The sequence below is a fragment of the Gallinula chloropus genome (assembly GCF_964237585.1).
Source record: "Gallinula chloropus genome assembly, chromosome: 4".
NCBI lineage: Eukaryota > Metazoa > Chordata > Aves > Gruiformes > Rallidae > Gallinula > Gallinula chloropus.
The window spans coordinates 9,510,920-9,526,498 of NC_140088.1; the positions used below are offsets into that span (position 1 = coordinate 9,510,920).

The window sequence follows — 15,579 nt, forward strand, 5'->3', positions numbered from 1 at the left end:
ATCACAAACCAAATTTATAATAATAAACTCACCTGGAATCTACAAATTACATGTCAAATGTTATTGATACCAGGTTTTGTTTTTTTTCAATATAAATAATAATTGAACAGTACATTTCTCTTTTTAATATAGAACTGCATATGAGTGTGTAAATCCAGCAGCCTACGGGTTAGTAGTGGTTACATCCTCAGAAGGAAGAAACCTGCCTTATGGCCGTTTAGAAGACATCCTAAGCAGAGACAGCTCAGCTCTCAATTGTCATACAAATGATGATAAGAACGCCTGGTTTGCCATAGATCTTGGCCTTTGGGTTATACCATCAGCTTACACATTACGCCATGCTCGAGGATATGGACGATCTGCTCTTAGAAATTGGGTTTTCCAGGTATCTAAGGATGGACAGAACTGGACTACATTGTATACCCACGTTGATGACTGTAGTCTCAATGAACCAGGGTATGTCTGTGTATTTTATTACTCTCTATAAAACTGATCTCAGTTAAAACTCTGCTTTGCTGTAGACTTACTTAATGTGTGCTGCATGTGTAATAATGTAACTATATAAAAAAAGATAGGTGATATAAGTTACCAGGGACGAGCTGGAAAATAAATGATTCCTAAGTTCACTGTATCATTCATAGAATGGCATTTGTTCTTTTTGCATCACTGTAAATTTTGCAGGGTTTTTTTTTTATTTGGTGGGGTTGATTTTGAGAGAGAGAATAGTGACACCAGCACTCAGCTAGAGTTTTTCCCTAGTATTGATTAGTTTTGTGTATCTTATATTATTGCCAGCTTTCTGATTTTACTGATACATGATCAGCATGATGATTTTGTTTGCTTTTAGTACTAAGCTTTTCGGTTTGCTTCTTTGTTTGTTTTCAATTCCCACCCCTTTTTTATAAATTTAAAGGTCTACAGCAACATGGCCTTTAGATCCTCCAAAAGATGAGAAACAAGGTTGGCGACATGTTAGAATAAAACAGATGGGAAAGAATGCCAGTGGGCAAACACACTACCTCTCCCTCTCTGGATTTGAACTTTATGGCACTGTGAATGGAGTATGTGAAGATCAGCTGGGTAAGAAAAAGAATGTGTACATAGTATTTCTTCTCTTAAAATGTTAATGAGGATACAGTATAAAAAAATGCAAAAAAGCAGGTTAATTGCAATGAAACTTGCTGAGAAAGGTCAAAATTATTCCCTATTTCATGCTTTTAAGTCTTTTAATTTCAATTTATATTCCTCATAGGAAAAGCTGCTAAAGAAGCTGAAGCGAATCTGCGAAGGCAGCGACGCCTGGTTCGTTCTCAGGTGTTGAAATACATGGTTCCAGGAGCTCGTGTAATCAGAGGAATTGACTGGAAATGGAGAGATCAGGATGGAAGCCCACAGGGTGAAGGCACCGTTACAGGAGAATTGCATAACGGTGAGCACAAACTGCCTGAATTTGTAGATGTCCATAGCATGATTAGTTCATCTGGAATTGGTAGCATTAAAGTATTTCTTTTGTTGTGCCTTGAAGTTGGAAATATGTGGGGAAGAGGGAGCTCAGAATACTACAAGTGTTGTGGTCCATTTGTGAAATCCCATTTTAATGCATGAAAAAAAAAATCTTGCTGTAAACGAGGGTTTTTTTTTTTTTTTAGAGCTGTATTTAATTAAAATACCAAAGTTTTATTTAGATATGTATTGCAAAGAAGAAAAAGTTTATGAAGGAGATTGAAGCAAACTCATCAATTAAACTTTGGGCCTGCAAGATCTATAATTACCTTCTTCATTTCTTCTAGCTTAGCATTTGCAATATTTTTCTCGACTTTTATTGCATCCTGTACCTTTCCTACCTTGCTAGCTTCATTGGGATCAAGTTGTTGGTTTTCTTTTTTCTTTCTCTTTTTTTTAATTAAAAGCATGAAAAGTAAGTAACTTAAGGAGCAAACTAAAAACCAGCAACAACCAGGGAAGTCAGTGCTCAGGAAGGTAAGATACTGAAGAGGCTCCAGAAGAGGTGATGGTCTTGTCAGCTGATCGTGCTTCCTGCCTTTTTCCTTTCTCCCCCTGTTTTGGGGTGCATAAGACTTGCCTTGTTTCTGAAGCTTCTTCAGCCACTCTTAGGCTCATTCTCAGGCAGATTTTTAAAATTTATTGTAGTTTATTGAGTTGCCAGCTCTCAAACATGAAGAAATATCCAAAGCGCAATGTTCTAAAATGTTTTGAAACTTTGAATCTTATTTAAGTCGTACAGCATAGCTTGTTAGGGAATTTTTCTGTCATCTGTATATTGTTCTTATCAGATGCATCAGTATCCCTAGGTACATTCTCACTTTGAAGACTTTAGGTATTATTGGTGAGTAGCATTCTGTTGAATCAGTGTTTTCATTCTTGTGTTTGAGTAACCCTTTCCCATTTAAGCATAGGTGAAATTGAGGCTCATTTTTCAAATAGTGATGCCGAACAATGTGAACCATGTATCAGCAGACTCTTATTCCTGCCAAAGTTACCTTACAAATAGAATTTTCAAAGTAGTATCCCACTGACATTGGTCATTATTCAGAAACTTAAAGAAATCTAGAGCTTTTTTAGAGCTGTAATATTGAAAAAGTAAGACTCCAAGTACATAATATGCATTAAAATATTGTGTAGTTATAAGCCAATTTGTAAATAATATTTTAGGAAAAGGATCTGCACACAACAAGAAGAATATTTTAGTTAAGCTTCTACAAAATACCCAGTTCAGATATTCATAAAGGTGGAAAATGATACTGTTTAACTACAGTATGGAACTTCTTTCTTTTTTCCTTTTTATTTGATGAGAAAGGCAAATAAATATAAAAAGTAAAATGTTCAGCCTTGTTTCACAACTTTACCTTTCAAAGGTTTAGTGGCATAAAGCTACTCAGACATAGCTCATGAAGATGGAATAAAATCATAAGAGAATAACATATTCTAAACCTGCTTGTATGGAGATGAGATGTGTACTTACCATGGCTGAAAACTTTATCCATTTTTAAATGCTCTCCCTCCAGAGTGATTTTTCTAAATAGAAAATTGCCAGTGATCTTCTGTTTTGGTCTAGATGTGGTGACTTTTGCATAGTTATATAGTAAAATGCACCTGGCACTACTAAAAATAATGTTTTACTTCAAGTTAGCTCTCTTCTGTTTTATTAAAGAAAAACGTGTGTACATCTAGACCTGACATCTTGTAACAGACGATGACTGAGCTATCAAGATTTTATTTCTTAAGAAAATGTGTATGAATTGAAACAATGACACTGAGTTTTGTTGCAGTTAACATGCAATGAGAAATACTCGAAGGAATTTTGCTTTAGGTGACTCTGAGATTGTGGTACATAATCAGATAAGCAAAACAAATTATTTTTTGCCCCTATTTCTGTCCTAGCTAAATTTTTCATGTTACCCTCATTACTGCAGATATACTACATTTCTCTTTTAAAAAAATAATAATTTATATATATATATATGCTGGTAGTCTAAATACTCATTTTATAAAGGAATTGAAGAGTCATGTCAGTGAAGAGTCACATCTCTTTCAGTGGTGTTTTGGTCCCAGTATAAAGTTTCGTTCAATGAAATGTATTTTTTTGCAACGCTGAAATCTTTCTTGAAGTAGTACTTACCTGATTGCTGTAAGACTTTTCCTATGAAATGTTTAGGTCTGTGGAATCTACTGAAATAAAAGCTGAGTAAATTAATTCTTTCATGTTAGAAGACAAGAAATCCCAGACTAATCAGTTTCATAAAATGTCTTCTGTTGCGTAGATGTGCTCATGCAGAAGCGGCCAACAAAGAAAAATGTCATAGAGTGTCCTTGCAAGAATCATAGCTCCTTGACAGACATTAATAAAGTTACAGTGATACATTTCTGATACTAGAGAATCTAATGATAAAATTCTGAGAGATCCTATTAGGTCAGGTTCCTTCCTGAAAGAAGCTTTGGTTTTGGCTCAATTCTAGGACCCTGAAGATAGAGGCTGACCCCACTTGCTGCCTCCATGTTAATATCTTAGTTGGCATTACGGGTTATTTAGCAATTTTAGTAATTCAGACATGCAGCCCTTATGAGATGCTGATCCCACGTTGTGGAGCTACTGTCTGACACGCTCCTGTCTGCTTTCTGCTGGGTCTCACAAACTCCTGTCCCTTTCCAGGCTGGATTGATGTCACCTGGGATGCTGGTGGCTCTAACTCTTACCGTATGGGCGCAGAAGGAAAGTTTGACCTCAAGCTTGCACCAGGGTACGACCCTGATTCAGCGGCATCACCCAAACCTGTTTCATCCACTGTTTCAGGCACAACGCAGTCATGGAGCAGCTTGGTGAAAAACAACTGTCCAGACAAGACGACTGCTGCTGCAGGCTCCTCAAGTAGAAAAGGAAGCAGCAGTTCTGTGTGTAGCGTGGCCAGTAGCAGCGACATCAGCTTGGGTTCGACCAAAATGGAGCGGAGATCAGAAAGTGTATTGGAGCAAAATATAGTTTCAGGCACTGACGTCCATGAACCAATTGTTGTTCTGTCTTCCGCTGATAGTGTGCCTCAGGCTGAAGTAGGGTCATCTTCCAGTGCAAGCACCAGCACCTTAACAGCGGACATGGGAAACGAAAATGCAGAGAGGAAGTTAGGTCCTGATAACTCGATACGTACTCCTGGGGAGTCCAGTGCTATATCCATGGGAATTGTTAGTGTAAGCTCTCCTGATGTGAGTTCAGTCTCCGAACTGACTAATAAAGAAGCAGCTTCCCAACGACCTCTAAGCTCTTCAGCAAGTAACAGACTCTCGGTCAGTTCGTTGTTGGCTGCTGGGGCACCCATGAGCTCCAGTGCAAGCGTTCCGAACTTATCATCCCGGGAAACTTCCAGCCTGGAGTCCTTTGTACGGAGAGTGGCAAACATAGCCCGTACCAACGCCACAAACAACATGAATTTAAGCCGAAGTAGCAGTGATAATAATACTAATACTTTGGGGAGAAACGTCATGAGTACAGCAAGTAAGTACACTGTGTTTATTTTCAGTTGAAGCTTTTGCTCTTTCTTTGGCTTCCAGTATACCTAAAGGCCTGCTCACCTTGTATCTGTTTCTGCTACTTCTCCATTTTCCTCAGGAAAGGCAATTTGCGTGTATAGTGAAGTCTCTGAGCTTAGGAACTAAGAACACAGAATAAAGAAAAAAGTAAACTGCACTATGATGGAATTTTGGTAGCTAGCCTGCATTCTATCAGGCTGAATAACTGAAAGTACTCCAGTACTGTGCATGTTTTCTACAGATGGTATTGTAATTAAGGCTTAGATTTGGCAAACTGTTCAGGCATATTAAGTGTAAGGAGGATTGTAGTGAACAATTACTTAAATGACAAAATGTACATGCTTTAACATTTGCATGTGCTTATATGTAGGATCAAGGTTTTAGCAAGTAATACCTGCTTGTTGTGAGTTCACTTGTCCAAATTCTCAGCATGCTCCCAGAGTTGTTACTCAAACAGCCTCATTATGTATTTTGTTCAGTGATGGTGACAGTATCTTAACCAGGGAGCTGCATTTCATGAGGTAAACGAGTTAGAAAATGTAACATTACCCAAGCTAGAAAGCAGCGCTCAGTTTCTTGTTAGGCTTTCCTACTTTTCTAAGGCTTCTGTGCTTCCTTATTTATAAAATGATGGGTTTTATTAGCATTTCTAAATTGTTGCAATAGCAAATGTTTTCTTTTTTGTTGGGGAGATTTTTTTAATGTATTATTAAATTCATATTGTGGTACTGGGGATGGGGCGGGGGGAATGTTTGCAGCCTGTACATGAAAATGTAAATCAGATACTCAGGACTTCCAGTAATTGAACCCCTCTTGGGCAGACGGTCAGTGCCTCTGTTTCTCAAGTAGTTTTGTACTAGGGGAGAGAGAGAGAGAGAGAGAGAGAGCACACCTTTGAAAATATTAGAATGCTTTGGGTTGGAATGGACCTCAAAGATTGTCTGGTTCCTGTCCCCTGCCATGGGCAGGGACACCCTTCACTAGTGTGGGCTGCCCAAAGCCTCATCCAGTCTGGCCTTAAAACACTTCCTGGGACGGTGCTTCCACCACCTACCTCAGCACCCTGTTCCAGTGCCTGCAAAAATTACACAGGATGTTTAACACATTTCACTAGTGTTTGTTACCATACAGACCTAAAATTGGGCATACAAATGTGACAAATTAAAAATTGGATTTAGAATTAAAATATATCCATATTTTTGAATTATCACTCATATAGGAATTACTTTGTTTTCTATATTTTATACAAAGAGAAACTGTAAATGGGAACTTGTGTCCCTAAAAGAGATGAGAGACTGAATTTGAGCAGTCTGGCTGAAGTTATGTTAGAGCATTGTGAAATGCTTGGACTTCTTCCCTCCTACTTTGGCCTGTCCAGGTGGGGATTTTTTCTAAAAAAAACCAAAAAACAAACCACACTAAAAAACCCCACTCCAAACAAACCACTCACCAAAAAGAACCCCCAATTAGTCAACGAAGAAGTCAGGTCTGAAATCACGATGAGCGATTTGTCTCAATGGATTTGCTGTGGTGGTTGTGGTTGCATTTAAAACCAGTTTTACCAGGAGTGGAGTCTAAGGTAGCCCATTTCAGTTCTTGAATTCAGAGCAAATTAAATGCTGCCACTTAATGGCTCTTTCTGTTTATTTAACAGCAGAGAGTTTGCTGTTATTAATCAGAGGTGGGTGGGAAGATATGAATACTGAACAAGTTCTTTAATAATAAAAGAAAAAACACTTTGGATTGGAAAATTTCCATGCTTTTACAGAGATGAGCATAGGTTTATTGGCAACCCTAAATTTACATGTCACTCTCTCCCTCCCCACACATAGAAATAATTTAAACCACTATAGCTACTTGGGTCACCTTTGGTGATTTTTTTATTTTCATTTAGAGACTGTTGTTAATGTTGGGCGGGGTGGGGAGGGTATCTGACAAACAACAAAAATAGCACATGTAACACTTAGTTTTCTCAAAGTTGCCAAATGCAATGAATCTTGGTTGTATTGTACCCATTTTCAAGGGTAGTAACATTTGCAACCCCAGATGATAGACTAGTCTGAAATTCAGAGTTCAGATTATTTTTTTTTAAGAGAGCAGTGCCTCAGTTTACATAAACTACAGTAATGAAAATGGTTACTTTTGGTAAATTTTAGAAAAGGTAGATAGAAAAATGCAAGGGTTAAATTTAAGCATAGGCGACCCCTGCAGACGTGTGCACCCTGCAGGGTGGGCCTGCAGACATGTGATTCACCTCCTCTGTTTGCAAATAATGATGTGAGAAAATGTTGTAAATGTATAGCTGGGCATAGATGTAGCTTATACTCAGTTTTGTATACTACCTGAAATTTGTTCTACTGAGTTTACAGTGAATTCAGGCTTGTTTCAGTCGTTAACAAAAATGCATTTCCTGTGTTACATTTGAATGTGCAGTAAGGGAACTTCTCAGTTGTCATTTGCTTATTCTAAAAATTATTATATAAATCATCCAACATAAGTAAGGTATTAAGTCACATGTTTTGCAGTATTACAAACTTAGGCTTGTGCCCATCATGAACATATGTGCTAATAGTTATGTGGAAGATGACAAGTCAGAGCTGCTTTAAGAACTTTAGAAAAATGCAGAATATCACAAGTTTCACATTTCTCCTGTTATGTTCTTTTCATTTGTGTAGTTAAACTGTTTTCCCTGTATAATTTTATTGTTGTTTAGAAGTTAAATTACATTTTAGGTTTAAAAACAGACACAGTATTGGAATAACAGATTTCAGAAATACTTTTTCATATGTTGAAAATGAATCTAAGGCATTTGAGATTTACAATGGGATTTGGGGATTTATTTAATAGAATAATGTGGTTTACATGTGTGTGCAAGGCAGTACACTCAGAAGTGGGCATCAGTGTTGTAGGGTGCAATTTTGCACTGGGAAACCCTTCCCCCTTAGTCTGTTATTCTTTATTGTAAAATAACACATTACATCTGCTAAGTTTTCAACCCCAAATATGTTATTCAACACAGGGCTCATGCATGTAAATTGTACTCTTCAAGTCATCAAATCATTTATTTTATCTTACCATATCTTTATCTATAGCTTCTCCTCTTATGGGTGCCCAAAGTTTTCCTAATCTGACTACAACTGGTACCACATCAACAGTGACCATGTCTACATCCAGTGTTACTAGCAGCAGCAATGTAGCTACAGCAACTACAGTTTTATCTGTTGGTCAGTCGCTTAGTAATACTCTAACTACTAGCCTAACATCAACATCTAGTGAGAGCGATACAGGTCAGGAGGCAGAATATTCTTTATATGGTAAGTTTCATTTTTAAATGAACATAAGCAGAATTCCCATTAATGATTTTTCCTTTTTTTCTGTTGTTATGATTTTCTCATGTAGTAGTTTATTTACTGAAAAGTATTGAAAGTTCAGCTGTTCATATGTTACTAGTTCAATAAGGCAGTAAGTTAAATAATGTAAATGTAGTAGTATTTGCTTATGTTTTCAGATCTTTATTTTCAGCAGGGTCTATCCTGCATTATTTTTATTATTTATGGTGTGGTTTATTTAGGCACTTAATCTTTTCCTTAAGTAAGTTTAGTATCTAATGTAGTTTGCCTATGAACCTCTAATTAAAATCAAAATTGTATTTCTCATTGTGTTGTACAAATGGGCTCCATGCTTAGTGTGAGGTACCTTGTATTACCCAGTGATTGAAAAGCACCTGCCATTAGACATGTTATACACTTAAAATAGTATATGAGGCTCCATGTGTCTCAATACCATAATGGTAATTGCTCCCTCCCCTCCTCCTTCCTCCCCCCTCCCCCCCCCCCAACAAAATCCAGAGTTACATGGCCACTACACACTATGAACAAATGTTAGGACAGGAGTTATTAGCAGAATATGAATACTGACAAAGAATATCGTAATTAACTAGGTTTATAATCTCTAAGAATGAAGTTGATGAAATGAAATCAAGGAAAACCTGGGCTAGACGTGGGAAATTACTTCCTTATATAAAGCTTGTTGGATTCCAAGATGCTCTTCAAAGAAGAGATACTTCATTTGTTTAAAATTCAATTGCATTAAGATTATGTTCTATTTTGCCCCTCCTGTAGCCTATTGAAAGTGCTTGAAATATATCTGGTAATTTCAGTGGATATTGGAATTGAGCTGCTTGGAGGCAATCAATTAAGATACCATCTCCCTTTATATTACTTTTTTTTTAAAAAAAATATTTTAAGTCTCATTAAATATTTTGTTTGGGTGACAAGTCTTAAAATACTTGGGCAGTTAAAGAACTGTGCAAATTGTTACCTTAAAATTTCTGTTGGAGTATTGGCAACAAGTCAAAGGGTGTTTGGGTGGTATATGTAGTTTACATGTGTGTAGAGACGAGTTCAGAGATTCAGCCCAGTTCACCTTGGATTGCTGTGAACTTCTTTTCTGGTTTTGGGGGCGTTGGTTTTTAAGTCTAAGTACTAGGTGGATGAAATTGAACTTCTGTCTGTCTTCAGCTTCTTGTTACAGAAATCAATCAGTAATTGAATCTTTAAAAGGATCACTCAAATGTTTATTTCACTTGTCCTTTTACATTGTCAATTACATTGTAATTTGAGCTCCAAGCCACACATTCTTAGTGCAAATTAAATCACTAACCTATTTTTAGAATTAATTAAACATAGAATCAGACAGTATAATTTGTATCCCTTTTTTTGGCAATTTTTTGTAATTTAAAATAAGTGTAATTATAAAATGATCGATACACATAAATGAGAAACTGATCACTTTGCTGATCACTCCTACTTATAGAAATATTAAATGTTGCTTTCCTTAGTTATGCTATTGACTAGACCCCTCCACTTATTGTCAGTGTATGCTTTTATCACAGGTTTTAATTTTATTATGCCATAAGCAATGTTTTGATTCTCTATTGTTTGTGAGATTTGTTTTTTCACTCTTCCCAGTGCTCCTGTTCTTTAATTTTCAAAGTTTTGCTTGAAAAGTTATTCTTGTCTTTTGTTCTGTATGTAAATATATATCTGTGTTATAGATTTTCTTGATAGCTGCCGAGCTAGCACTCTGTTGGCAGAGTTAGATGATGATGAGGATCTACCTGAACCAGATGAAGAAGATGATGAAAATGAAGATGATAACCAAGAAGATCAAGAATATGAGGAAGTTATGGTACAGTATAGTTAGCATAGATAGTGTGTTAATTGAGAAACAGATGCATTAAAAATACACAGGTGTGGCAGTGTTCTTGTCTGGGGGCAGGGCGGGGGGTACTTCACTGAAAGCTTCATTCTTTCCAGGAATTGTAAATACAACTGTTGTAAGGTTGTCCTATTTATGTTGAATTTTACATGCCTGTGGCTTTGATACTTGTTATTCCTCTTTGTCCAGTTAAATGGAACTAGAACTGATACACACCAGCTTTTGATAATTTTTTGTGCCAATTTTAGTTTACTATATTTTGCTCTATTCCCTAAATAAGTATTAAATTTTGATCAAGTAATTTCTTTGTAGCAGAATCTAAAAAACAATAACTGCTTTTTAGGAAGAGGAGGAGTATGAAACCAAAGGAGGACGTAGAAGAACATGGGATGATGATTATGTACTGAAACGGCAGTTTTCTGCTCTGGTTCCTGCTTTTGACCCAAGACCCGGTCGTACTAATGTTCAGCAGACAACTGACCTAGAAATCCCTCCACCAGGTAAAAGAATATGTAGAGGTAGATTGCATGGAAATAAGACATTGTTGATTTTGATGAACTGAAACAAGTTAATACATCATGAAGACTAATGTATGAGAAGAGGAATGCAAGTGCTTTGATAATATTAAAGGGGGTGTTATCAGGAGGGATTTCCAAAATTCCTTAGCTTTACTCGCATAGAGAAGTGGTGCAGTTGCAGCCCTTAGATATAGTTCCTAGTTACAACTCGGTATCATCTTTGGGGTGTGTGCAGGAGGTCTTCACACTTCTTTATTAATGTTTAAACCAACTTGTCATGTGCTCTATGTTTATTTAACAGATTCTCAAATTATTTTTCACAGGTACACCTCATTCAGAGCTCCTGGAAGAGGTTGAGTGCATGCCTTCACCTCGCTTAGCACTTACCTTGAAAGTTTCAGGTCTTGGAACAACTCGAGAAGTAGAACTTCCCTTAACAAACTTTCGATCCACCATCTTTTACTATGTGCAGAAATTGTTGCAGCTTTCCTGTAATGGCAATGTGAAATCTGACAAACTGAGACGTATTTGGGAGCCAACATACACGTAAGCTCACAAGTTTGTTATTCAATGTAGAGAACACTGTGACCAATTAGAAAATAGGTGAGAAACAGTGTTAAGTTTTTCTTCCTCCTCTCTAGGAAGCAATGCTAACATTAGTTCTTCCTGAATTTATGTCAGCATCTTCTTACTGGTTTTAAAGGTAGTGCTGTGACCTCCTGGCATCAGGAGGCCAGCATGGATGAACAAGAAACTCCCCACAGAACTCAAAGCATAAAAAGGAAACATGCAAGAGGTGGAAGAAGGGTCAAATGACCCAGGGGGAATAGAGACATTGTGCTAGTGTGAAGGTATGGGATTAGGAAAGTCAAAGCCCTAGTGAGGGATGTGAAGGGCAAAAGTTGAGGCAACACTTTAAGAAACAGGAAATAAAATCCATGGGACTCAGTGGGATGTACCAACAAAGGCTGGCGGCTCTTGATTATCTTTGAAAGGTCACGGTGACTGGGAGACATTTTTGAGGACTGGAGGAAAGCAAGTGCCATTCCTATTCCCCAGAAGGGCAAGAAGGATCTAGGGAACAACAGACCTGACTGATCACCCTTTCCTTCATCCCTGGAAAGATATTGAATATAGTCCTGAAAACCATTTTCAAATAATGAAGGACAGGAAGGTCATTTGGAGCAGGTGGCATGCATTTATGAAGAGAAAATCATTCTTAATCAATTTGACAACCTTCTGTGATGACTAGCTCAGTGGATGAGGAGAAAGCAACAGTTAGAAAGCATGAGAAATAGTTGTAAATGAGCCTCTTGCCTAAGTTAACATACAGCAAGCTACTCTCAAACTGCAGAATTTCAAAGAGCTGGTGCATGTGTAGTGAAGAAGCTAAAGCTAGTTTGGGGAATTGGCACAATGAAGGTTGATTGCTCAAACCTCACTTAAGGAAACACACATACTTTGCAAGATAAATATCGAAATAATGAATATTAAATGTGAGTTGAAGAGCTCTGCTGCTTCAGGGTATCCCAGATGTTCTGTGCTCCAAAGAGCAGCTGCTATTGCTGGTTTTACATCATGTTATCTAAATGTCATTGGTGTCTAACAAGTCAGTGTGTGACTTCAGAATTTCGAGGATGTGCTGTGAGTGTGAAATATTAACTCCTTGTTTTGATATCTAGAATCATGTACAGAGAAATGAAGGATTCCGATAAAGAGAAGGAGAGTGGAAAAATGGTAAGATGACTTCAGTGCCTTTGTGTATGTTTCTGTGGCTATTTGAACAAAAGCAAAACAAATCTTACTGCAGTTTTTGAAGCGCTATATTAAAAAAACTAACAGTTTTCAATTATTTAAGGGACATGAGTGAGTATTTTTGTAAATGCATGCTCCTTTGAAAAAGAAAATATGTAATGCATGTGAAATCTTAAAAGACTTTACAATCAGGAAAAGCCAACACTTGGTGGTTCCTGTTGTAGGGTTGCTGGTCAGTAGAGCATGTGGAGCAGTACCTTGGCACTGATGAATTACCAAAGAATGACTTGATAACCTACCTGCAGAAGAATGCAGACTCAGCTTTCCTGCGCCACTGGAAATTAACCGGCACTAATAAAAGTATTAGGAAAAACAGAAATTGTTCCCAGCTCATAGCTGCATACAAGGTATATGTCTGCATCCAAACTTTTGTTATTCTGAATGGCTGTGTGCTTTGTTTTGCAGCTTTAAAGATTCTTTTGGAGGAGATATATGACATAAATAGGAGAGTTGAATGTTCACCTGCAAATATCAAATTTAGGTTTTGCCGCTTTTTTTTTCTTGATGTCTTCTGTTAAATATAGTTCTGTTAAAATGCATTTGAGTTGTGGATTTGAATGATCCACAATTTAGCAGAGTGTTGAGGTTAAACACAGTAACCATTCTGATTTTTCAAACCTTTACCTTGGACTGTGCAGTCCTGAAGATGGTAACACACACAGTTTTCATTCTTAACAATTCTATTTTACAGGATTTCTGTGAACATGGATCAAAATCTGGATTAAGTCAAGGGGCCATTTCTACTCTTCAAAATTCTGATATCCTTAGTTTGGCAAAGGAACAACCTCAGGCCAAAGCTGGCAGTGGGCAGAACTCCTGTGGAGTAGAAGATGTTCTGCAGTTACTTCGCATTTTGTATATAGTTGCCAGTGACCCTTACACAGCACGAACTTCTCAGGAAGGTAAGTTTGTTCTATAGCAGGGCTTCTTAAATGTTTTCATGAAAACAAAATAAAGGAAAAAAACCTTTGTCTTTATATTTTCAGAAGGAGATGAGCATCCTCAGTTTAACTTTCCACCTGATGAATTCACAAGCAAAAAAATTACTACAAAGATTCTGCAACAGATTGAGGTATTGCATTAATGCATTGTGCACAATGTATATGTGATATAGCTTTTAAGACTCTGTTATGTTCTTCTTTACTTTGAAATTACTAGCTGGTTTGACATTTGAATCATTTCATACAATGCTTACTTCCCTATGTTTTGGATGAGTGAATTCTGTAAGAGTAGTCTTGTCTGAATAAAAACATACCAAGAAAAAAGTTGTAGTAGAATTCTTTCTTCTGATTAGGGAGAATAAATTTTCCTGCAGGATGCATCATTATTACCATTTGGTGTATGTAAGTTGTCTGATGTTATTGTAATAAAGGGAATTAATTTTGTTTCATTTTTATACATAACTGCATAAAGCTTTCAAAAACATTAGGAAAACATTCTTAGTACTAGGTCAGTTAGATGTGTTAAAAGGAAGACTTTAAGATGTAGTTCTTCAGTAGAACTACATTTTTTTTTTAACAGACATTTAAAGAACATGAATTAACTTGCCTGGCTCTATGTGCTTTTTGAGTGTGTGTTGGGTTTTTTTATTACAGTTAAGTTGCCCTAATTAGGAAAATAATTGTGTTTTTAATGTTATTTTAAAGGCTGTTTGAGCACCCTGGATATCTTTGTAGTAACACTTTCTGCAGCCTTTTTTATTTATAATACTTGTATTTCAGAAGACACTATAGTCCTATTTCAGTGTGGATCATCTTTACTGCCAGCAGGTTTCTTTTGTGTCTTCTGGTATTGAGGAGGTAGTATCTAATCTCTTTTATCAAAACTTAAAATTCATTCTCTCTAGGTAATTGTATACTCAGGTTTCCCCACAGTGCTTAGAGTAGTATATGTCCCAGAGATTTACTACAGCTTTTAGTGTGTTTGTGCCAAAGCACTCTGTGCTCTCTCTTGATCCCTAGAAACTCCATGAACTTCTCATTCATAGTATTTAAGAGAAGGGGAAAAAAGGGTGGGGGGCAGAAGTAGAGATTCCTGAGAGGGAAGAAACCTACTCAAGCTCAGGTGAAAAACTCTTTCCTTGGATATATCAGGTTTCTGTGTACTTAGAAACAAACTGCTTGGGACAACCTAAGTTTAATATTACAAAGCTTGATTTATTTTTTTTCTTTGCATTAAACTACAGGAACCCTTGGCACTAGCGAGTGGAGCTTTGCCAGACTGGTGTGAGCAGCTAACAAGCAAGTGTCCTTTCTTAATTCCATTTGAAACAAGACAGTTGTACTTCACATGCACAGCGTTTGGAGCATCAAGGTAAAAATATGAACCAAAACCACCAAACAGAAACCTTAAGAGTGCTTCTTTTCTTTCTTTTTCTTTTTCTTTTTTTTCTTTTTTGGGTTTTTAATTGTGAACTTGCAGAAGGACCTTTTGTAACTATAAATTTTGCTTTGCAAATGGACAGCATTTTAGATAATAGGAAAAAGACACGAAGATGGAAAACTTTAGAAATGCTTTTGGACACTTGAAACACTGTTTATTGTGTTAGAGGTTTATGCTGGGTAGCCTACCTTCTGTTGGATATGATTCAGGACATTCCTTCGAAGACATTTGGGTTTTCCACTTTAGCTGAAGACGCTTGTGTACTTCTAGCTAGGTTATCCTTTCAGGCAGTTAATTTGACAGGGCTACAGTTCATAAAGGTGTAAGAAACAAAATAAGTTAAAAATCTGAAAATAAATGTGAATTAAATTAGTTTTGAAAACATATACCAAAGCACCTGTCTTCTCGTGGTTCCTACAGTGGTTTGGTGATGGTTTGTTCAGGTTTGTTTATTTTTAATTCATTAAAGTCATAACAAAAGAGGGAAAAATTGAACAAATAGATGCTATTTTGAGAGTTATTATTAGCTACATAATTAAATTGTAACAAAAACAGACATTAAAACATGTAAGGGTACCCTGTAAAGTGGTTTCTTAATTTA

General features: G+C 36.8%; 1 protein-coding gene across 2 annotated transcripts in view; it reads left to right on the plus strand.

Moving 5' to 3' along the window:
* HECTD1 (HECT domain E3 ubiquitin protein ligase 1) overlaps positions 1-15,579 on the plus strand; it is a 58,266-nt gene that overhangs the window by 36,588 nt on the left and 6,099 nt on the right. For both annotated transcript variants that reach the window (XM_084263677.1, XM_084263678.1), the window contains 13 exons: positions 133-456; positions 914-1,080; positions 1,253-1,429; positions 4,313-5,008; positions 8,136-8,357; positions 10,100-10,233; positions 10,607-10,763; positions 11,105-11,327; positions 12,464-12,518; positions 12,761-12,943; positions 13,288-13,498; positions 13,583-13,668; positions 14,782-14,909. In XM_084263677.1, the coding sequence (XP_084119803.1) occupies positions 133-456; positions 914-1,080; positions 1,253-1,429; positions 4,313-5,008; positions 8,136-8,357; positions 10,100-10,233; positions 10,607-10,763; positions 11,105-11,327; positions 12,464-12,518; positions 12,761-12,943; positions 13,288-13,498; positions 13,583-13,668; positions 14,782-14,909 (2,763 nt within the window). The remainder of the gene's footprint in view (positions 1-132; positions 457-913; positions 1,081-1,252; positions 1,430-4,312; positions 5,009-8,135; positions 8,358-10,099; positions 10,234-10,606; positions 10,764-11,104; positions 11,328-12,463; positions 12,519-12,760; positions 12,944-13,287; positions 13,499-13,582; positions 13,669-14,781; positions 14,910-15,579) is intronic.